General features: G+C 38.7%; 1 protein-coding gene across 13 annotated transcripts in view; it reads left to right on the top strand.

The window, feature by feature from the left end:
* The window catches only part of MAGI2 (membrane associated guanylate kinase, WW and PDZ domain containing 2), a 701,683-nt gene that overhangs the window by 648,068 nt on the left and 29,584 nt on the right, over positions 1 to 24,031 (top strand). For 8 of the 13 annotated variants that reach the window (XM_063155597.1, XM_063155590.1, XM_063155589.1 and 5 more), the window contains 4 exons: positions 2,961 to 3,146; positions 6,735 to 6,939; positions 9,057 to 9,297; positions 11,571 to 11,714. In XM_063155597.1, coding sequence (XP_063011667.1) covers positions 2,961 to 3,146; positions 6,735 to 6,939; positions 9,057 to 9,297; positions 11,571 to 11,714 — 776 coding nt within the window. The remainder of the gene's footprint in view (positions 1 to 2,960; positions 3,147 to 6,734; positions 6,940 to 9,056; positions 9,298 to 11,570; positions 11,715 to 24,031) is intronic. The other 5 variants (XM_063155594.1, XM_063155592.1, XM_063155603.1 and 2 more) reach the window with 2 other exon arrangements.

Below are 24,031 nucleotides of genomic sequence, written 5' to 3'. Positions count from 1 at the left end.
CCCTTCGAAGTATTTCACTACCAAAGGCTCTCTCTAAAAACTGGAAGTTTTCTAACATATTTTAACATGGGGATTTTTGTGAATAACCTACACATCAGATAATCTGTGTCCCTCAGAAGAATTCATGCTTGTAAAGAAAAAGCCCTAAAAAATCCTCCCCTCCCAAGGAAGCATTTGGGACCATGGCAGCCAGGATTTTGTGGCTTAGGAGGGCGCTCAGGCAGAGTCCCACTGGGAAGAGAAGCAAAGAACAGAAATTCCTCAGGATAATGTTATCCTGACAGGGAAGGAGCCAGGAGATAAATGTCTCCTCATATTATCTAGAAATGTGCATGAACCAGTTTCTGCTGTGTGGCCATGAGCTCCTTTAGTAAGTCCCCAGATTTGCCCATAAAACCCTATAGAGCATAGCAGTGTAACCTTGAATCCAACAGAGATTCAGATTCCTTCTGCAAAATTTTCCCACCCCCTACTTTGCAGCAAGATCAAATGGCAACATATTGCACCAATACAGCCTGAGAAGAGGAACATTAAATCCCCAAATAGCAAAGTGGAGTAGAAAAGGTACCTTGACAGACACAAGTTTTCATCTGATGGTCACCTACTCTCGATCCTTTCATAACACAACAGAATGAAGGGAGTTCAGGGGTACCAAAACATTTAGAGTAGGTACCTTTATCAGGAAGGTGAAGACCATTAGGCTTAAAGGGAAGAAGAAAAGAACACCAAGTTCCTCCTCTTTCTGCCTCCCTTCCTTTGTCTCAGGATTTGGATCTGAGCTGGAGTCTCGTGGCTCTCCCACCTCCAGCTTCAGTTTCAGCAGACATCTCAAACATGCAGACATCTGCTCTATTCACTTGGCAGGTACAAGAAGTCCAACAAAAAATTTTTCTGCCAAATTAATTGGACTTCCCACCCCCCACCCTCCCACACCCCTTACTACTGAAATGATGTCTCTACTTAGGCTAGCAAAAACATCTTTAGGTATGGAAATGGCAAGCATGGAAACTTTAGTTGTGGCATCTCTACCATATTTCCCCTTCTTTCTTACTACTGAAATTCTTACTTTTTTACATAAGACAGTCTCATTTTTAGATCTCCACTGATATACAGTCAAGACATGACAATTTCAGACAGATCTTTTATTGCATTTGCCAGAAACAGGCAGATTTTAGTATTAGTTTAAGTGATTCTTGCTGATGCTTTAAGAATAGGTTTGATGAAAAAAGTGCTTTGTAAGCATAAACTGTTTAAGAGTCAAGTTACTTTTTTATTTGTTTGCTCACTGATATGTATGTATGGCAGTTGTATGTCTTCATTAAGGGCAAAATAAACGCAATTTTTTGTAGAAAGTGTAGCTATACATATGTAATCTATTTTAAAACAGAAGTGTTTAGACATTGTAGCATAAATTCAGTGCTTATTTCCTAAGCAACAATGCATTTCTGAAGTCCATTTGCTGTGTCTGCATTAGTAAAGTTGTGTTTTAATTTATATTCATGCCTGAACCATAGTGGTAAAGAAGAATGCACTTTGATTGTGGCTTGCACTTCAGAGTACTCACTTATATTTTCAGTGTTACAAAAATTAATTTTTGGCACTGTAAACAACATTTACATCCATACTAGAAACAAAAGTCATTTTGAGGTATGTCTTTCGTGACTTTATATCAGATGTGCAGTCTTTGTTAGTCACCATCAGTAAATGTTTATCAAGGTGCTGAGAAATTTCTTCTGCAGCAATGTATTCTGAACACATCTCCTGTTAGAGCTTTGGTTTATATGAGCATTGATAACCTAGATATTTCCAAAAAAATGTGTTTGAACCATCTTTTGTTTCATTTTTCCAAGTTCTCTGTAGATAATTAAATGTTAAGGTTATATTATTTTTGAAAAAAGAAGCGCACTGGTTTTAACACCAATTTAAAGGTGGATAGTGAGGCTGAACTGCTTTGTGCTGTTTTCCAGGACTGAAGTGTGGGACTACAGAGGAATACTCAGACACCATTAGGATATTAATAGACTATATAGTCATTTAATTGTGATAAGCATGTTTATGAGTACTTGAGAGAAAGAAAAACAGCATGCTCTTTGGGGAGCCTAGAGAAAATACTCAGCTATAGTATATGCATTTAGTTAAAAAACAGAAAATAATAGAGTAGAAACACTGTTAAAAAATCAAGAACAATATTTGGAAAATTTAATGAAAATTGAGAGAAGAGACAAAACAAGAGCATGGATGGAGTAAACAGAAATGTGAAGAACCACAGAGGAGAGCAAAAGGAGAAGTTCTGTTCTGTAATGTTTTAAGAGGGCTGAGATCTTTTGATGTAGTACATGTCTATGTACTCATAGCTAGCTGTCAATTCAATTCTATTCATTTATTATTAATACCTAATTAGAGAGCTGCACATGTCAATAAATCTTCAGTATTATTTCTACTTATTCATAAATGCATTTGGATGGAGGAGAACAATTCCATGTACCCCGGGCATTTTCAGTAACAATTTTTTGCATATAAAATAAATAATATTTTTGGTGCCTCTATTGCAAGATAAAAATAAAGAAATTCTGTAAAACAGGAGGTGGGAGACAATTTATGACTGCTACTTATTGCATAAATTTATATCCTTTCCCTGTTTTAATGCCTTATTGTTTCCCTGATGTGCTTATTAGGTTGTTTCCTGCCAGGTTTGCAAAATAACTGAATTATAAACTTTGGACTTCATATGTATATGCCATGTGTATATATGCATCTGGATTTTGAATTTGTAGTGAAAAAAACACAGTACTGTGTTACTGCAAATGACATTGCATAAGAATTTATATTCTTATATGCTTTTACAAGCTGCTTTTTAATTCATATAAAACTTCCTTCTAAGATGAACTGATTTTCTTTCATTTGTGAACATGACCACTTGTTTCAGCACATGTTAACTGTGTCTATTGTCTCTTGTCTAGCTGTACCCCACAAAATAGGGCGGATAATTGATGGAAGCCCTGCGGATCGCTGTGCGAAACTTAAAGTTGGAGACCGGATCTTAGCTGTGAATGGCCAGTCTATTATTAACATGCCTCATGCAGATATTGTGAAGCTCATTAAAGATGCAGGTCTCAGTGTAACTCTTCGCATCATTCCTCAGGAGGGTAAGTCAATGGCCCTTAAAGACAGGAAGAAAATTTTAAGTAGCCTCCAATTAGCTTAAATTATGTCACCACTTGAAAGAGCATCTTTTGTTCTCCTTCCTCCGCTGTAACGTGCAGCACACCAGAATTATGAGCTTAGAACTGGCTCAGATGGGATCTGCATTCTTGAAAAGGTTTCCAGTTATGAAAGGGGTATTTAAAGCAAACCTGGAGAAACCTGACAGAGAGAGAGAAAGAGGATATTAAGGTCTTTTGCAGGAATTGTCTTCTACATGGAAAAGCACTCTACAAGAGAGACAAGTTTTGAGTTCATTCCTTCATATCTTGCTATAAGCCAAGCCAAAGTTTGACAAAGTGATTCACAAGAGACTGCAATGGTTGTCACCAGGCATGTTCGGCCACCAGCTACGTGTGACAAAAAGTGATGTGAAGGAAGAGTTCAGATTTGGCAGTTTCCTCCATCACTATCACATAGTGATACATCACTGTAAATGCACAAGGCAGGAAATAACTGAACCCTAAATTATCTAATTTTTAGGGTGAGGATAAGGAGATAGACTCATTATTCTGGTCATTGCTCCACATCTAATCACTGAAGATCTTTTGATGTTGGTTCCTTGAGGTTTGGGGTTGATTTCAGGGCTTTTTTTAGTTTAACAATGTGCTGCACTGCTGCATGAATTGTACCACATTAATGAGACCATGTCTTTATATCTCAGCAACAAATACCGGTAGAGCTGGGAATGACACACAGAAAGTAATGAATTACTTAATGATCCATGGCCCAGTTAGATGGCCTTCACCTTATGCTGCTGCATCCAGCAAGGGGACAGGGAAATTGTCTGACACTGGTCACAGTCTGCAACTGAGAGAACTCATCTACTTTGTTAAATGAATTCAGTGAAGGGAAAAACACAAACGTACACACATTTAGAATTCACTTCAATTAGCACCCTTATAATTACTGGAGGTCAGCTTTACAGGCATCTAAAACAAGTGTTACTTCATACAGTCCATGAAGTTTGTTTAAGCCTCTCTGGTATCGAGGTTAAATAACATCATTAATAGTTTAGTGTTAGAGATGGATACATTAAATTAGAAAGAAAGCAGAGGTACAGCTGACTTGCAGTACTACAAGATGTTCTCAAGTGCTAGTGATGAGAAATCATCTGTGCCAAGGCACAGCTTCCCTGTGTGAATGTGTGACATTGGACACCTCATTTGCCTTCTGATATTAGCTTCTCAGCTTAGAAAAATTGGTAAAAAATCTAATACCTCTGTAATACACTTTCAGGTAAAAAATACCATATAAATGCAAAGCAGTTTTAGAAGCAGCTCATGGTTTGACCAGTTCATCCATAGTTATGAGAGTAATGTAGAAATGAGGGACAACATTTCCAATCTTCCTCTCTAAAACTTGCAATACAAAAGAGACTCGCAGATGCAAAATGGGCAATTACAGCCTTAAGCATAGTAATTACACAGACAAGTATTGCTTATGCCTGCATGAGGAGTGTTTTAAGTGCAAATATACAAGCTTTTTTTGACAATTAATCCTAAATTGAAAATATTTTCAATAAAGTAGCCAAATTTTTTTATAATTGTGGGCATAAATTAGTTAAGTAGAGAATATGTACCCATAGGGAAAAACTCACATGTTAAAAGTTTAAAAATAAACCACATGAAAATTAAAACTAGATTCAAATGTAAAACTATGCAAGATCTGTATGATGTGTAGCTCTTGCTGTTAGGGATGCTCAGCCATATGTGTGTGTCCATTTTGTTTGCTTTGCACCATGCCACACTGGCCTCACTCCTTCTGTTGCAAGGAGGAATAGCAAAAACATATTTGCCTTTGCTGTTGATAATGCAGGAACTTCTGCAGTGCTCTGTCCTCGTCTGGGCAGAGTCTTTCTCATTTATGCATCCTAATAGGTAATGGTGAACAGGACTGTGCTGGTGTGTTGGAAAAAATACACTTGATATGAGCTCAGTACAAAATGAGTCTCCCCCCAAGTCCAGCAGGAAGCCTGAATGAAGATTGGCATCTTTTATTTATAGCAAAGCAACAAAACCATATTTCCTATGCCAATCTCTCTGACTTTTTGAATTTTGTGTTGTTTGGAAAGAATGATTCTGTTTTTCTGCACCGTTCCTATGTGGAACCTCAGTCATTTGACATAACACAGTGAAATAAACTATCAGTTCAAATGGTTAGTCAGAATTTTTTGAGATTGGGTTTACTGTTTTACTGTTCACAGTCCCCAAAAATTTAAAGACAAAAAATTCTTGATAAGCTCAAAGACAGCAGGACCTAATATGTTCCTAACACTAAACACCAGTGTTTTAGCTTTTGTGACACGTCTATCATCCCACTGGAGAAAACAGTAAAATGTTCATCCTCTCAAAATGAATTTTTTTCAAAATGGAAAGCATTTCAAATATCTTGTAGCTGTGCTAAGGCACATGAAGGACAGGGAGGTCATTCAGGACAGCCAGCACAGCTTTACCAAGAGTAAGTCCTGCCTGACCAACTTTGTGACCTTCTGCAATGGAGGAACTACATCAGTGGACAACAATGGACAAGGGAGGATCTACAGGTCTCACCTATCTGGACATCTGCTAGGCCTTTGACATGGTAGCCCACAGCATCCTTCTCTCTAAACTGGAGAGAGATGAATTTGATGAGAGGACTGTTCAGTGGATGAGCAGGTTGAGGGAAGGGATTCTGCCCCTCTACTCTGCTCTCATGAGATCCAGCCTGGAGTTCTGAATGCAGCTGTGGGGTCCTCTGGACCTGTTGGGAGCAGTCCAAAGGAGGTCATGAAGGTGACCAGAGGGCTGGGGCACCTCTCCTATGAGGAGAGGCTGAGCAAATTGGTGTTGTTAAGCCTGGAGAAGACAAGGCTCCAAGGACACCTTATTCTGACCTTGCAGTACTTAAAGGTGGCTTATAAGAAATACGGGGATAGACTTTTTAGCAGGGCCTGTTGTGGTAGCACAAGTGTTCTTACAGCTTTGAACTAAAAAGGGACAGATTCAGACAGATATAAAAAACAGGTTTGTTTTTTTTTTTTTTATGATGAGAGTAATGAAACACTGGAACAAGTTGTCCAGAGAGGTGGTAGATGCCCCATCCTGGCATTCCTGTCAAAATTCAAGGCCAGGTTGGGCAGGGCTCTGAGCAGCTTGGTCTTGTTAAAGATATTCCTGTTCATTGCAGGGGAGTTGGACTAGACAATCTTAAAGTGTCATTCCAACCCAAGCTCTTCTGTCACTCTATGATTCTATCATTCCATCATTCTGTGATCTGTAAATCTATGCTTTAAAAGAATATGTGAAACGTGGAAGCAATTTCCCTTGTTCAGTTGTGTTTTAAATAATGACAGTGTCAACCAGAATTATAGAAGTCACCAAGATTTCGGATCCCACAGACTGTCAAAAGGAGACCAATAGGTTCAAATGTCTTAAAATCTAATTATAACCTGAGCGAGTAAAAGCGACAACGCATAAATTTGCCGACGTAGCGCGTGACCAAAAATTATCATTGTGTACCTTTGCCCTTTATTGAATGCTGCCCTGTGACAGGTGTTCCATCTCCATCTCCCCATGAAGCAGAGCTGAACAGCCCGGCCTCGGCGCCCAGCTCGGAGAAGCAGAGCCCGCTGGCGCAGCAGCACAGCCCCCTGGCCCAGCAGAGCCCGCTGGCGCAGCAGAGCCCCGTGGCCCAGCACAGCCCCGTGGCACAGCCGCCACCTCCGCAGCCCCTCCAGCCGCAGGGACACGAAAACAGGTTCTGCACTTTCTCATTTCTTCTTTTTTTCTTTTTTTTTTTTTTTTTTTTTGGCCACTTGTATGTTAGTCTGGAGTCAGGAAGAATTTTTTTTATGGTGGGTTTAATCTCTGGTGTGTCGTTTACCAGCCAATTTCTCGCGTGTAATTTATGCAAATTTATCCATAATGGTAATCAAATGGTAGGGGGACAGAAATTTTGCGGCCAGCTGTATTAAATGCTGTTTATAGAAAAAGCACACACAGGCTGTGGGATGATACAAGTTGCTGTGACCTCCAATCAACACTATTTAGTCTTTGTCTTATTTTTTAGCATGTTAAACAAGGCTGATTACACTCACTGTCTTTATGCTAATCTTCTGTAACCAACACATATCATCAAGATCCTCTTCCCCAAATGATGCTAGCTACAGGACTGCAACTTTTCTCTTCTGAAAATACTTGAGTTCACTTGTGATTCAGACACTACACCCTCTAATTCTCCTTACTTAACAGATGTAGTACTTTCACTTGCCCAAAATTATTTTCTTTCAATTAGTCATACAAGGAAAATTACTTTGCCTTATATTTAATTGAGTACTTTCTCCAAACGTGATCACCTCCTAGAAGACATATGTTTCTGACAAAATTCAATATGAAGTTTTGACAAAAGTCATTTAGTGCTACTGGAAGTCACTATTAAATATCTGTTAAAGTGGGAATTTTCAGATGGGAGCAGCAAATTATATTAATCAAAGTTCCAGAAAGAAATTCTGTAATAATTTTACTGAAAAGTGTAAGCTCTAATTGCTCATGTCACCATTTACATATTCAGCAAAAATTACAGTGCCTCCATCTGTGAATAAAAACATCATCTACTGATATGCAGCTGTGGCCATATATTGGGCACCTGCCTAGAGATGACTCTTTTTTCAGGAAAAGGTCAACTCTTGCTAGTTCACACAGTATTATTTTTCACTAGATTTCATGAGCTAGATCACAGCTTGTTTGTATGTGTCCATGGACAGACACGGTCACTTGGTTGACTGAAAACTTCCAGTCTATTATTAAAGCAGAATTTGAAATGTCTATTTCCTGTACAGGAAAGAAATGTTTCCTTTGGCACCTAGGGAAGAGCGTAAGAACATTCACTTTGTGAACATTTTTGTTCAAATATAACCTAAACCACTATTACAGAATTACCTTGCTAGAAGGGTTCAGGACTTTCTTTGTGCCTCTTTAGCACACCACATGGCTGAGGTAGGGAAGTTTGCCATTAGGAATGTTCTTTACTTCACCCTGAAGTGCCATTGTGTGCTGATTTCCATGTGCTAGGGGAAATTCCCATCTGAATAAAGTCAATAAGTAGCTACTAAGTCACATTTTCTTTCAAATTTTAGGACCCACCTCCTTGTGACGATTTACCAGCTCAAGCGATATTTTACTTGCTATTAATTCCTCATAACCAAATTTATTTTCTTTTCACCTTACGTTATTTCTGTGCATAACTATTGACATGAATTTACTGACACAGCTTTTAGCCACATTGCCTGATAGGGAGTGTATAATAAAAATAATACACACTGTAATAACAGATGTTATATCAAGGAATAGCTTTCATTAAAGAGGTAACAGCTAAGACAAAGAATTTATCCTTTTTTAATCTTAAGAAGCTCACAATAATACTTTATGTCAATGAAAGGGGATATACACTGGAGTGATATTCCACTTATTCTGTAGAAATATTAATTTTGGAAAAAAACACTTTATAAACTCAGTGAATTATTTTGTAGTGAGCATAATGGGTGTTTTCACATGCCGTTTCATCTTCAACATAGGTAAAGCGGGAATCAAGATGTTTTTCCTGTTCCTGTCCCTTGTATCTCACTGATACAAGCTGGAAAATAGCACAGTATGACCTGAGGGAAAATTGCTTATGCCCATGTTTCAAAAGTGCTCACTGTTTTCAGCTGCCTCAACTATTTACCCCTGAGAGTTTTGCTTCCCTGTGAAAATTTGTTCCGCGTAATTTTGCAGCCGGGCAGCTGGCTCTCACTCCTCGCTCCCTATTGCATGCAATGCATATTCCTAATGAGGCCTGCTGCTCTCTGAAACCGAACCACCGTTGCCTCCCCTCAGCTACAGGTCAGAAGTAAAAGCCAGGCAGGATGTGAAGCCCGACATCCGGCAGCCGCCGTTCACGGACTACAGGCAATCCTCCACGGACTACCGGCAGCCCCCGCTGGACTACCGGCACCCGCCGGTGATGGACTACCAGCAGCCACCCCCCCTGGACTACAGGCAGCCCCCGCTGATGGACTACAGGCAGCACTCCCCCGACACCCGGCAGTACCCCCTGGCCGAGTACAGGCAGCCCCAGGTACAGGCAGGGCTTGGGAAGGATGGAAGATTGACAGGTCTCACAGATGTGTGTGCGTGGCAGAAAGATTTTTTTTTTTTTAACGTAGAATGTGAAGAAGGAATAGAAATAAAAGCAAGTTTTGGTATAGGGGAAGAATTGCTGAGACGGTCTTACTGGATAACCAAGGAGGCAAAGAGCGTATCCTGAGTGGGTCGTAGCTGGTGAGAGAGAGACGGTGAATCTTGTTTCTTGATTCAGAAGGCTGATTTATTAAGATATACATATAATACATTATTACTATACTAAATAGAATATAGAGAGAGGTTTGCAGAGCAGCTAGGCTAGGCTAAGAATAGATAGAAAGAATCTATAACAAAGTTGTGTTCAAGGACTCAGTCCCCTGGCTTGCACTGGTGATTGGCCCTTAATTATAAACATAGGAAATGAGCCAATCAAGGTGTCCCTGTTGCATTCCCCAGCAGCTGATAATAATTGTTTACCTTGTCTTCTGAAGCCTTTGGCCTCCAGAAGACGCAGAAATCCGAAAGAAAGGATTTCTGTGGAGAAATGTCTGCGACAAGGGTGTGTTAGTTAGAAGGGGTTTTTATGGCTTAGAGCAAAGGATAAACCCACCTCAAACAAGATGTTTTTTACCAAGCAGAAAGATAGCACAGGCAAACAAGTCAGCAGACATTGCAAGTAGAAAAAATGTCTCAGAATTTTCCATTGCAAGAAAACCGAAAAACAACTTCCGGCTTTAAACTGTTATGTACTAACTTTTAGTGATTGGAGAATAGTAACATGAACATGGTAATTACAGTAGTTATGACAGGCTATAGATAAAAGTTAAGGGATAGATTGGTTCTACTGCATTAAGATGCTCAGCAAAGTCTATAATGCATTGTAACCCAAACCAAAGGGTCTCCAGGCCTGCCTGCAGCTGGAGCTGACAGCTGTAGGCACAGGCTCTGCCACCCATGGCCCTGGAGTGCTGTAACATCTTGGATGGAATAAACTGCATTTTGGAGAGCTGCCTGGAGCCCCACATCCCTCATTTTGGCTCTTACAGGCAGACATGCCCAGAGCACTCCTACCCACACAGAATGCTGAAGGGTCTGTAGGGACAGGTCATGGATGCTGGTAAGGAAGATGCCACTATGGAAGGAAAAGTCGCATTAAAGGGTTTTACTCTGAGTTACTACTTCTCTGTAGAGGAAATTACTTCCAAACCATTAATATTTATGTATTAATGTGTGTGATCTGAAAATTAACATTACATTTATAATTGTGTGACTGTAATGTTAAATTAATGCCATTTTTAAGGTACTGGAGTGTTGAAATAAAAATTCGAACATAAATAGCCTTTTCATCAGCAGAGGACTTTTTTCATTTTTGGCACATATTCATTCATCAGACAGTGGGTGTACTTAGGTCCGACTGCATTTCTACAGCATTCTTGAAAATTAGGATTTTTATCTAATCGGACTAAATAAATAAAGGAATGAAATTCTGACTGATAAAATTAAATTTCTGTTGGTAATAGTCTGGATGAGTAGAAACTAGCCCATGAAACTTGTTTCTTTGACATCAAGCATGATCTGACAAATTCAAAGCCATGATGAGTTAGATGAAGAGTTATGGTACCTTGGACAAGACTCCTCTGATGACAGATATTTACTGACAGTTTTGAAGGTTGAGGATTTAGCTGAAAGTTCAGACTTTAAAAAAGATCTTCCTTTCTCCTTACATAAAATCAGGAAAAACAGAGGTCAAAAAGTATTAAACAGGAGACTGCAGACTTCTGGACACTATATGCTGGAACCATGTATAGGTGGTTTGTATGTCCATATTTTCAAAACCAGACACGTAAACCATATCAAGAAAAATACTGAAATTCCTAAATGGAATCCAGAGAAACCTATGAAAATATTGTGCATTTCAGTATATAAATAACAAATATCTATCCCCATGTGCATACCTTATAAGATGCTTCTTAGCATCTACAGAGATGCTTGGGTTGGCTCTTTCCCAGCATCCCCAGTTTAATTCTCTAATCAGTAGACTGCCCAACCCAAGCTTACTCGTTATTTTCTGCTACTCCCATGGATCTTGCACTCTTGGCTGACAATGCATCAGAAGCTACATCACAGTTTCCCAGACCCCTCTATGCACCTTTGCTTATATCAAGTGGATCAATACATGTTTGAAGAGATCAATTTTAAAGTTCTCTTGAATGCATACCACAATGCCCATACAGTTAATTGTATTTCATTTTGTGTTTGTCTGTGCAGGACTTTGATTATTTCACCGTTGATTTGGAGAAAGGAGCCAAAGGATTTGGGTTTAGTATTCGAGGAGGAAGGGAGTACAAAATGGATTTGTATGTGTTGAGGTTAGCAGAAGATGGACCAGCAGTAAGAAATGGAAGGATGAGGGTGAGTAAAATACATTGTGACATTTTTTTTTACATTTACAGATATTTTTGGTGATGGGGTCGAAGGGAAAGCACTTTTTTCACCTCTGATCAGGTTTTAAAAAATAACGCCAAATACCTCTTCTAAAATAAGCTCATTCTGTAGGGACTCAAAAAATTAGTTGATACATATAGTAGATCCCTGTCATTTCTTTGCAAATAAATTTATTACTTCTGACTGATAATACCTTTTACCATGTTAAAAATTTTTGTTATTATTATTTTCACTCTTATCTAAGCAACTTAAAAATCTCATACAAAGTTTGGTGTTTCTTAGACAATAATAACATGATTAACATTTGGGTCTCTAATCACAAAAGCAAAGTGATCACTATATGATATGTATTAGATAACTATGAAACCTAAGACCTCATCTGTGTTGTTTTACTAATTTAAGCAATTTGTCTTTGTACTGTTTGCTAAATTTGTTCATTGATCTTAATCTTGTTTGTAGGGATCATGATCTTAAAGAAAAGCAAACACAGAGTCTGTATAGGAAAAAAATACCTAATCAAAATTAGAGACATTTAGTCTGTCCAGTTGTGATAAACACAAGGTATAACTTCATCCAAGCCTGCTGATACTTTGCAGAATTGTGAGTACACAAAAAGGAGAAAGAAAGAACATAGGCAAGACTACCAAGAGTCAACATAAAAAGTTGTTTATGTTTCTAATTAGTACAGTCATGTTCAACCAATGTTTAATTTCAAAGATGGGCAATGAAAATTGTGTTCTGTACGTACAGTGGTAAGAACAGATTTTACAAATGTCATGGTTGTTACACTTATTCTGTTTCACAGCCTAAACAATCTGATCAAATTTGATGTCTTACTGAAAGCGCACTGTCTTTCTGTGTATAGCTCAGGAGTTTTGCTGTGCTTCAAATGACTTTGTAGAATTGTAAAACTCAGCTAGTCCTCAATTGTATGGTGGAGTGCAAGCCCCTGGCACTGGCAGCAGCAGCAAAAGCAGTCCCTGTGTCAGGAAAGCCAGTGGGGCAAGCAGGCAGGCAACTGGTAATGGACATATAATCCCACTGCATTTTTTGTGTGAAATACAGGTGATTTCATGCTGCAGCTGGAACTTTAGCTTTCTAATATCTCCCCTGGTCCTCATTCTTTCCTTTAGTTTAGTATTATCATTGTCTGTTGCTCTTAATGAGAAGCCATATGCAAGATGTACATTAGTAGCTATAATGTGATTAAAGACTGAGAAAAAGCTGTGCTTTTAATAAGCTCTGGAATCACATGTTTGCAAACATATGACTAAGAATACAGAAAAAAATAAAAGAGCAACTTTGAAGAGGGTTCATTTCAAATAATAATCTGTATTAGGTAGAAAATTAACATTAAAATCTGGGTGTCATTTAAACAAACTAGTACTAAGGAATGAAGTTAGATTATTCACTTTGTGAATAGCCAAAATATAGAAGGTATTTAACATGAATAGGAGTTGGTGGGTTTTTTAATTGCATTAGGAAAAGTTCTGCATGCTTTAAGGAATACTGCTAATATAGTTTCTAAAACATCTTGGTTTAAAGCTTTTTCATTGTAATGGCCACAACAGATAGCCTAACATAATAAGTGTTTTTCTGACCAGATAGATGTAATTGGGGGTTTTTCTCCCTTTTAAAAGCATCATTCTTTGGAACCAGTTCTACCATGCATCCTTGTCACTGAGTGTTCTCTTTTATTCCCCTGCCTCACAGACATTTTAACCTGACAAATGGGTTTGGAATGTGAAAGATTCTTATATTCAGTGACCTGTGACTGATGGACAGCAGAAGTTCAAGAAAAAGCTTCAAAACAAAAATAGAAAAAATAGAAGCAAACAAAAAATAATGTTGAAAGAAATATGTTACATAGGAGGGAGGGCAAAGGAAGCAGAGTTCTGTACCCACATCTCCTTTCCTAAGTTTACATCAGCTGTTAACAATGCAGGTTCATTCACACTTCTTGGCTGGTTGTTGCATCTCTGTATCTCTGTTTGACAGGTGCATCTCTACAGCAAAACATGCAAAAATCAGGGCAGTGCCTCTTGCTTTAGATACCCTTGTCATTAAAGACAGGATTCTCCGATCCTTGGCTTTCAGCACTGAGGACAGCAAACCATGCTTTGTGAAGGATCTTACCAGAACACTTTCCAGCTAGGAGTCATTCTGATAACCTACTTGTCTCCATTATTGTTTTGCTTGCTGTTTCCTCCTCCTTGAACAGCCTTCTTTAATTTAACTAAAGCTTTACAGAGAAACACTGAAGCAGATGGCACAAGGTGCAGATTATGCTTATAAAAAAAATAACTCCAGCCCCATTCCCACTCACGAAACCAAGAAAAGAAAAGTAAAACCAGATAAGTTGTTGTAAAAAATAGATCATATAATGAAACATGTTACCTGTAGAACACTTAGATATAATAAGCAAACATATTCCACAAATAACATTTTGTTTTCAATCTACATATAGCCAGCAAAAGCCCTGATACAGACTCAGCCATATTGATACAAAGCTCCCTATTTTACATAAATAAATAAAATAATTACCTTAAAGTAATAGAGCTGAAGCTATACTAGTGGTTTTATAAAACTGTATAATTGAAGAAATGAAATCTCAAACTGAAAACAGCTCTGGATGGGAAAGTTAAAGTCTGTATGTTTGGTCTGTTAGGGGGCACTGCAAAACCACAGTGTTGGAATGAGTCCCAACAGCTGTATTCCACTTGGACATGTGTTTAAAAAATTCTGGGAGTCCACCACCACATATTCAAAAGATTCTGAAGTCTAAATACACGTAAAAGTGTTAGGCATTACAGATGCAGAGGATATTAGAGTAAAACCTATGATTGTAGGAAAACAGATGTAAATAAAGAACTGGAATGGAGCTATCTCTTGCAAAGGAAAAAAAGTAGATCCATTACTGAGGAAGGTAAGTATGGAAGGAGTACAATATGCCAATAATAGCAAAGAGAAATTGAACAAGAAAGCAATGATAAAACAAGATGAAGAAAGTGACATCAAAATCAGGACATCCTTATGAAAATTCCAGTTTGATCTTCCAGTTTTTATGAACTTCAGTGAGACTTGTGAGCAGACAGAGAACAGATTCACAGAACAAGCCCAAGAAGTGATGATCTTCCAGTGGCCCTGCCAAAACTGTCTGGATTTGTAAATATTGATGTAAGAAGGAAAAAGATTTTATGAAGTTCATTATCACATCACCATTTCCAATCATAATTGGATTATTATTCTGGTCTCCCTCCCTACTGGGGATGGCATGCTAGGCATGTTTTTTTTTTAGTGGAAACAAATTCACCAAGGAACACCCTGTTTTAGGATTACAAGATCTAAAGTAGTCTTTAATTGCACTTCATGACAGATGAAGCTTTCTACTTTGATTTTCTTCAGAATTATTTTGGGAATTGGAAAGGTGGAAGAGCACTGAGTTGATGTGAGAGTTCATCAGTTCTCCAATCCTATTTCTCTTTGACTCAGGGATTCCTCACTGCCAGCCTAGATAGACACAGCGTTAAGTCTTGAGATTCAACAGATTATTCCCTTAAAAGCAGGTTTAAACTTTCACGGTCTTGTTACACTTGGTCATGGCACCTTCACATGCACTGAGACTTTTATTTGAGCCCATAGACTCTGCAGAAAGCCCAGGCTGAGATTAATATTTAATATTAATCTTAATTTAATATTAATCTTAATTTAACCTGGATTAATCTATCACTAGATATGGGAAGGAAATTCCCATCAAAGGACCCAGAGGTCTACAGGAGCTCATTCTTTGCATGCATCTTCTGCCCATGTGGTTGTTAAACTATTCTCAACCAGTGTTGGAGACCCACAGCCATAAGTGCAGCTTTGTATAAAATCATATATCAGATCATACACCACAATTAACTGTGGCGAGACTTTAGGGCCATTTATGGATAAGATATATGGCAGCTCCTCACAGGAGAATGCTGTAAGGGAGAACCTCATCACTACACTGGAATTAAATACTCACAGTGTATTTTATATAGATATATAAAATTTATGTAATGTATGTAAATACTGACTTAATTCTGACAGCTGAGCAGGGAGCAAGCTACAATTATGAAAAACGTCTGTGCTCCATTAGACAAGGATGTATTAAAATAACCATGAAAAAAGTTTGGAGAACTATTAGTGCCTTTGTTACCTTTTCCCAGACTGGCAGAGGTCTATCAGGATTCCATTTCTCAAGCAATCCTAACATCAGGGAGAATCACTGAAACTAGTTGGTGATGGCAATATTAAGAATAAAGCTGCAAGGCCCAGTCTCAGAGCAGGACAAGAACATGGCACACACACTGTCAGTGGCAGTCATATTGAGCTGATTCTGCCACCAGAGACAAGGGACATAACACAGACCCTGTGGAGCACAGCCCCCACAGACACTACTGGAAACAATTTAACAGGTCTATTTAGATAAGGCTCATGCTAACTTATATTTTATTCTTGCCTCATGCTGAGGACAACGATTGGCAGAGCTCAGCTTGCAGATTTCTATCCCTTCCTGTCCTAGAAGGAAGGGATAAGTTCCTTACTGCTCTCAGGGGGATTGTTAAGCATGTGTGGTGTTGCTAGACATGAGATAGGATCAACAGATCTCTTATTGCCTTGAATGGTATCGCCAGCAGCCAGCATGTTTATTGAAACCAGTGTCAAACAAAGAGACTGGCTGAGAGCTGCAAAGGTACAGAATAACATTAAATTCTTGAAGAATGAGGGTGAAATGTGCTTTTTTATAGGCAGTATACATCTGTGTCATTTTGTCACTTTGTGATCCTTTTTTACATCTTCCACAAAAGCCATACATCTGACATTTTTGACATCTCTAGTTTCATTGTCCTGTCAACTCATTTTTCTCAGTCCTCATGCACCATTTAGCCCTGTCTCCAGTTCCTCATATCTCCTTATGCTACATTATTTTTCTCATTTTATTGCATATTTTTCTTATATTTTGGCAGGGCAGACATCTGAAATCCAGGCACAGCAGAATCCTGTATCTTTCCTGCTCTGCAGTTCTGCTTTGACTCTTCAGTCTTTTTTCCTGTTTGTTGCATTTCTGTGGTTTGCATTCCTCTTTTTTTTTCAGTCGTACACAGCTGGAGGTAAAACCAGGCACAATGGACAGGAGGCTCCTGTAGTGTCAATTATGAGCTTCTGTGTTGCTGCATAAGAGTCTGTGTGGCCTTGCTTGGTTGTTCCAGCTTGCTGGGTGATCATTGCAGTGACGCTCACATCAGCAACAGATCTATGCTCTGCTCAGGTTCATGGCATTCTGCAAACCAGCACAGTTTGTGTATTTAATAATTTCCCATAATGATAAAGTTCACAGCAACCTTATCTGTGGTTATTCAGAAACCTTCATCCACCCACACCAAGAATTATTCCTAGCAGAAGGGGAGAGTTGGATATCCAAGAGCCAAGGGTCAAAAAAGACAGGAAGAAAGAGGGAGTCTGTCTTTTATTTGGAAGGAAACAGAACTAAAGTTTCAAATCATGGAGGACATAAATATTACATTTAAAATTGCTGTCAAAACCCATGTATGAGCATTTGGCAACATTCAAAGTTGACGTTTTCCTCTTTTTGCAAAAGAGTTACAGAGCTCCTATCAAACTCTTAATGTGATATTTAAGCCCTCTCTTGAGCCATGAGAGAAGTCCCCTCTTTAAGTCCCCTTTGAGAAGTCTGGACTCCAGGCAGGCTTCTGAGCAGTAGGGTGGGATATAAGAGTTGGCTATAGCTAACTATGTCTCCCAGAATTAATTTGTTACCATTAAGACTCTTCAGGCTTCTCAAAGGAGCAGGTGGTATGTGGGCATCTGTGCTCTCTAAGTGCTGTACAACGGTGGAGTTTGACAAGGTAACATAAACCTGTCTCCCTGCAATATGACATTTCCAAACATCTCAAGTCAGGGCACCCTGAAATCACATAAATTGTTCAGGGTTCAGTGAATAGATAATCAGAGATGAGTTAATTAGGATCCCACAGTTCTTGGAAAGTCTTTTATACCATGCAAATCAGAAGTCTCTTGTTTCATCATGGTGTTTTTTCCATTTCACATTTCTTTATTCCTAGAAGTTGCACACATTTAGCTTGGTGTTCATCTAGTCCCGTAATCACTGTGTCCCTTTTTTGCAAGCCTTGATTTTTAGGTTCTTAGTAGATCAGTTGTCTGTTTCCACCAAATAAGCAATCATTCCCTTTCTGAGGCTTGGATATAACATAACTTCCATAGATACTTGTTAAAAGTCCATGTTAGCATGTACAAAATATCCTCACTCTATTTTAAAATTATTTTTCAGTTGCTGTTGTCTTGCATCTCAGAGATGAAAAAAATCCAACAGAAATGCCTGGACTGCCACATACCATTTTGTTAGATTCCTACTGCACAACCAAATTTTGTACCAGAAACCACATGCAGTCCCTGTAGTTTCATACACAGGAACCTTCTACTATTTGTGATTCTGGTCTCCATACATTAATATTGTAAATACAATTAATATTGTATTTCTTCAGTCCTTCCAGAACAGTCTTTGCAGGGTTATCTCAGCTGTATTCCTGTTGCTAAAGGAATATGGAAAATGGGAAAATATGAAAAAGCACTGATTATCAACAGGACTGATTGGTTTTTGTCAGTGACCATCAAATCTAATCAAAGCTTAAAAGGAGGAATGAACAATTTTTTACTCTGCAATAAATGGAAATCCTTGAAATCACTTTGCCATGCAGACACACCACAATCTGCACTGACTCCTCACTTGTGTAGAGCCTCTCTGAGATTTCTTGTTAATGAAGAGCAGAGCATCTATTTGGGATGCTCCATCAGTGATTGGCCCCACATTAAAGGATGATTTCCTACAGTCTGCAGTGGAAAACACATAAGGTTGCAATCAGCAAGAACAGTTAGCAAGAAGTAGCTCAGCTCAGCTTGAGAGTGATTAGAGCAAAAAACATTAAAAATAGAGAGAAACATTTGTCACACAGTAAAGAGAGTAGGGGACAGATACAGACATTTCTTTGTCCAATCAAGAAAGCTGCAGCAAGGAAACAGGAAGGATGAAGGAATAGCTTGATCAGTCATGAGTTTTTACAAACATTTAAGGCAATGCCAGCATCCAAAAATGAACAAAGGACTTACCAGTTTAATCTTTAATTTCTGATATAGCACACTAATGAATCCTATTTTATATTGAAAACAAAGAATAGGACTGACATACTGCTGAGTGACTCATGAAAATCCTCAGGTTTTCCAGGTGCTAAAAAGCAGTGAAGTCTCATGTTCAGAATATTGGAGGGAAGTGGATATTGCTGCCGGGAAGCCTCTTTGCAAGTTTACTCTAATCACAGCAAGCACAAAGGTAGGAGGAGCAGTGATAGGTCCTAAGAGCCAGAAAGTCTTCTCCACATGGTGTGCTGGCACAGCAGGGACTCAGCTGCTGAGCCCTTGATGTGAGTGAGGGCTTGAGAAGGCTCTCAGGAACCCCACTGAAAATTTGGAATATATATAATACTAATATTTAGAATAATCCCACACATCAGGGGCAGAAGTACACCCCAGGAAAATACAGTGCTCCACCAGCTGCAATTTGGCTAAGGTTTTGTGCACACATGTGGAAGACAAATGCCCCCGGAGTGGTTCATGCCAGTTAAGCAGCCCATCTTTTCTACATAAGTAGCACTTACTCTTAAAACCTGCAGCATACCTGGCTTACTTTATGCAGTAACATAAATCTTACCTTCATAATAAGCATTCAGTGAATGTCAACACTGTCATTTAATGGAACAAAAAGACAAAGATATTCTTAGGCCCATTCATTTACTCTGTGATTTGTGATCCACCCGAACAGCACAGGAAGATGTTAGCTATGCTTCCCCACCAAACTGCATGTCCCTTTGGGGTAATCTAACTCACACTCCAATTCCCTACTACATACATCACTGTCCAACCTCACTTGTGGAGAGACTAGGTGTGATTGATCTGAACTCAGGGAATTCAGCTGGGCTACTCAAGCACATGAGCTGGATGCCAGCCTGTGGCAAGAGGGGCTCAATGCTGGGTTTGTGTAATTGGCAGAACTCAAAGAAGAATATATTGACATGCAGGCATAAAGCTGATCAAAATTCTGCTGTCTGCACAACAAAGAAATGCAAACTGAGGCCCTCGAGGATCCTGAATATATTTTGACAATATAAAAGCTTAATAAATCAAGAGTGAATTAACTGTTGGTGAACTATTATTCAGCATTCCTCCAAAAATCTGTATTTTTAAGAATCTGTTTGCAGAAAGGTTAGGATAGGAGTATTCCTCTCACATACTTAATTAAAATCTTTCTTACAAAAATTTGTCCAGTTTGGCACATTCAAAACATCCTTCTAACTCTATGCCTAGTAGCAAAATCTTTCAAGCCAGCTGTGAAAAAAATACAAGTTAATAATTGTGATAAAAATAGTGAAGTATTAAATTTTAAGACTAAGATACTTAGTTGGCAGGCAGGCATCTTATTTAAATCTGGGGTTTATGGAATATTTATGAAGGTTTTCAGGTCTAAAAAATTAATTAGCCCTAACTGAAAAATTAAGAATCAAGTGTTAGAAACAAATGAGTACACCACATGATGCTGCTCTGATAATTAAAACAATTTGTCCAGCAACAAGAGTGACATAGGCATCAACTTCTCATCTGTATTTTCCCAAATCACAACAAGTGGAAACTGGGAGAGGTCATCTCTAAGGATAAAATGAAAGATATGAGGCCCATTGCTATGGCCCCAGCCTAGTATCCTCATTCCAACAAGGACAAGTAGAGGATGCTTAGAAAAGGAATGTAGGACAAGTATGAAATTATTCTTCACTGTGTATAACATCCAAGATGCTGTCAGTCAGGACAGTCAGGAGTTTATATATTTTTCTATGCTAGGACTCAGTGTTAGGACTATTTTTAACCACTTATTTGAATGTATTCATGCTTTTGACATTCCAGATATAATGTATCAATGGATTCCAAGTCAAAGTGCCTGCATTGTTTGCAAAAAGCGTCCTTTTTTTGTTTGTATTTATAATATAATAACCTTACTTCATCATTCTGCATATCATTCTTTATTCTATTGATCTATATCATGTACTGAACCTGACCAGTGTATTTCACCTTGCATCAAAAGGGAGCTGTACTTTACCCCTGACCAGCCTCATTGGCCTCCTCCAAGCCTTTTCTCAATGTATCACATTCATTTGGAGGTGAAAGCACCAGAACAATTTGCAGTTTTCAGGATATTGCTGCTCCTAAATGACACAGTGATGGCTTCTCCTTTATTCTCCACTTTCCCTCTAGCAGCTGGTATTCTCTTTGGGTTTTTGGCTGTGCTGACATTTTCAGCTTAGTGAGCTGAGCACAAGGACAGCAGGAACTGTGTTTTCAGGGGTGATGGCTGATTCAGAGTGATGGACTATATAGTTTTCCACATGTACTATACTTGCTGCTTAGCACTCAGCACCACTGGATTTCACGTGCTGCTTTAGCACACAGGATTGGGCCACTTTTTTTTTGGAGCTTTTAAGTTTAGATATAAGAATACAGCATGGTAATGTGCTGTCTGCAAATCCTATCACCTGTTCCCCATACCATTTGCAAGTATGCTGAGCAGAACAATCACTTTGATAAAGTCTTTTGATTGTGAAAATTGACCACTTATTTAAAGCATTTTATTCCTAGAATTTAATCTCCTGCTTAGAAGAACCTATTCTTTTTCATCCCACAGCAGAGCCTCTATTGAAGACTTTACTATTAAAAGCTTTCTGAAAATGTCAGTATACTAACCAGATCACATTAATCTATATAGTCATTGAGAGCTCCAGTGACCTGCAATAGATCTGTGAGGAATGGCTTCCCTCTGCAATAGCCACACTGACCCTTGCCCACTAAATCATCATTATCCCTGTGCCAGCTAAGCCTCACCATCCTTATTGCTTCCTTCCATCTGCTCAATTGAACACGAGACTCGCTTGGTTACTTTCCAAGACCGTTCCTAAAGACTGGTGTCACACTTGCCACTTCCCATTCCTTTGAAATTCTGCAATTTACTGATTTAGGCAGTAGATTATATCCTATAGCTACTAGTAGAACAGCTTCATATCCAAATTCCTTTAGAACTGAGGATAAAAGTCATCTGTGTCTGGTGGTGTCTCACTTTCCGTTTCATCAGTCTGCTGTAAAATACTTACCACGGACCCTGCTGTTGGGTCAGTTCTTCACTCAACCCTGCAGTGAGCAGACCCTCTGCAGGAGTTTTGCTGCCCTCCTCTTCAGTGAAAATTGATGAAAAGAATTAATCTGTTTTCTGCAGTCTTTTCTACCTTGTGCCCAAACTATCTTTTGAGATCTGACAGACTCCATGCCTATGGTGTGCTTGAAAACATCTTCTTCGATCTTATATTTCAGCATTTTTCCTCCTCAAAATCTTTTTGTGGCTTCATCTTTATCTTGTTGGAGTTTATGTTCTTTTCTGTTTTGCTGTGTGGATGCAACTTTGGATGAAGCAATTTCCATTCTCAGGTTTCTCTGTAGGATCTGTAAAATCAGCTTGTCGGACCTTGAAGTTGGTTTGCTTTTGCATGATAAGAACTACCTGAGGCCATCAAGAAGATACCAGAAAATTTTCTTCTTCCTTTTCATAGTCTCTATTGGTTCCTATCCCTGATTTTAATGGTGAAGTAGATGTTATTAATGTAACATTATGCAACAACGAGTTATCCTACCTCTGATTTTAAAAAGTAATAGTGTATCAAATACAGTAAGATAATGCATTTACCTTTTATCTTTGACAGTTTTATTTCACATATACATGGATTATTTTGCAGCAATGTTGTGAAAGGCATCAAGTGTACTGTAGTACCAGAATGTAGTACCATTTTGTAGTACCAAATGTAGTACCATTTTGTAGTACCAAATGTAGTACCACTTTGCTGTCTTTTCAGCCCTCATGACTGACAACTCCGTTTTTCCCTCTTGCACTCCCCACTCTGCAAACAATCAGGCACGTACATTGTCCTCTTTCCCAAACAGCACTACCATTTCTCTCTCTCAGGAAAAGGTGAAAAAGTGAAAAGAAAAAAGCTGGAGCTCCTGCTGAGGAGTGGTGGGAAGGCCTTTTCTTGTTCCACACCATGTCCTATGGCCCCTCTCTCCCCCTTCTTTTGGGCAGGAGTCAAGACCTGTGGGAACAAAGGGCCTGGCATTTCCAGGAGTAAAAAGCTGCAGTTGCTTAAATAGATGGTTGGCCACAGAAAAAAAAAATACTTTTTCACTTCAAACTTTTATGTGGTTGGTTCAAAAGTAGCATGGGACATGTTATTGTAATTCCCCCAAAGGGAAATACCATGTCTTCTGCTGAGACATCCTATGTCACATACCTAAAATGCTCTGGAGGGAGTCCAAGATTACCAAAAGCCCACAGCTTTGCTCAGGCTGTGTGTTATACCTGGGATTTCCATTCTCTGCTGTGAGGAGATTTGCTCAGCACATATCCAGCCTGTACCTAACTCCAGGCAATGATACTTGAGCTTGACAGTACTTGGAAATTCACCAAAATAAATACTCTGGAATTGCCTTTTGGTCTCCAAGTACTGAAAATTTTTCAGCCTTTTGAATTGACAATAACAACCTCAACAAATAACATGTAAAATTGTTTCAGTTATAAAAATAGAATGCCCACATAAAAATAATTAAATGTGATTTGTCTCTTTCCTGAGGTTTAATTATAAAATGTATTAATAAAATGACAGATAGCAATGCCCTCCACACAAATCATTTGAGGCTGCTTTTATCATTAGGTTTAACATGGACTGAAAATGTGCATACACAATTAATTTAATTTCATGCAGCTGGGAACCATACACCTGCTTGGAGACTGTTCCTTACGCACCAATGGAGGCAAACATACACAAGGCTCTCATCCCTGGTTTAAAAGAACACTCAAGCAAGGAAAAAACCTCTTTACTGCATTAAAGCTATATGTGTTTCCCTTCTGGTTCACTCTGTTTCTGAAACCCTGTTTGTGTGTATGGTTGGCTTTTTTTAACAAGACCAGTAATAATTGCTTTAAAATATGGCCAGAGCCAAACAAAGGCTCTGCAGATAAACCCACATGTATACTTAAGGCACTTTATTCTAATGATCTGGAGAAGCTTTACAATTTTCTTTCTAATTAACCCATCAATAGTGATGTTACTTAAACATTCCTTAGGAATATTATC

Source organism: Melospiza melodia, chromosome 4 (genome assembly GCF_035770615.1).
Source record: "Melospiza melodia melodia isolate bMelMel2 chromosome 4, bMelMel2.pri, whole genome shotgun sequence".
In the NCBI taxonomy this organism is placed as follows: domain Eukaryota; kingdom Metazoa; phylum Chordata; class Aves; order Passeriformes; family Passerellidae; genus Melospiza; species Melospiza melodia.
Note: the sequence above shows the minus strand (reverse complement) of the source record. Positions and strands in the feature narration are given on the sequence as shown.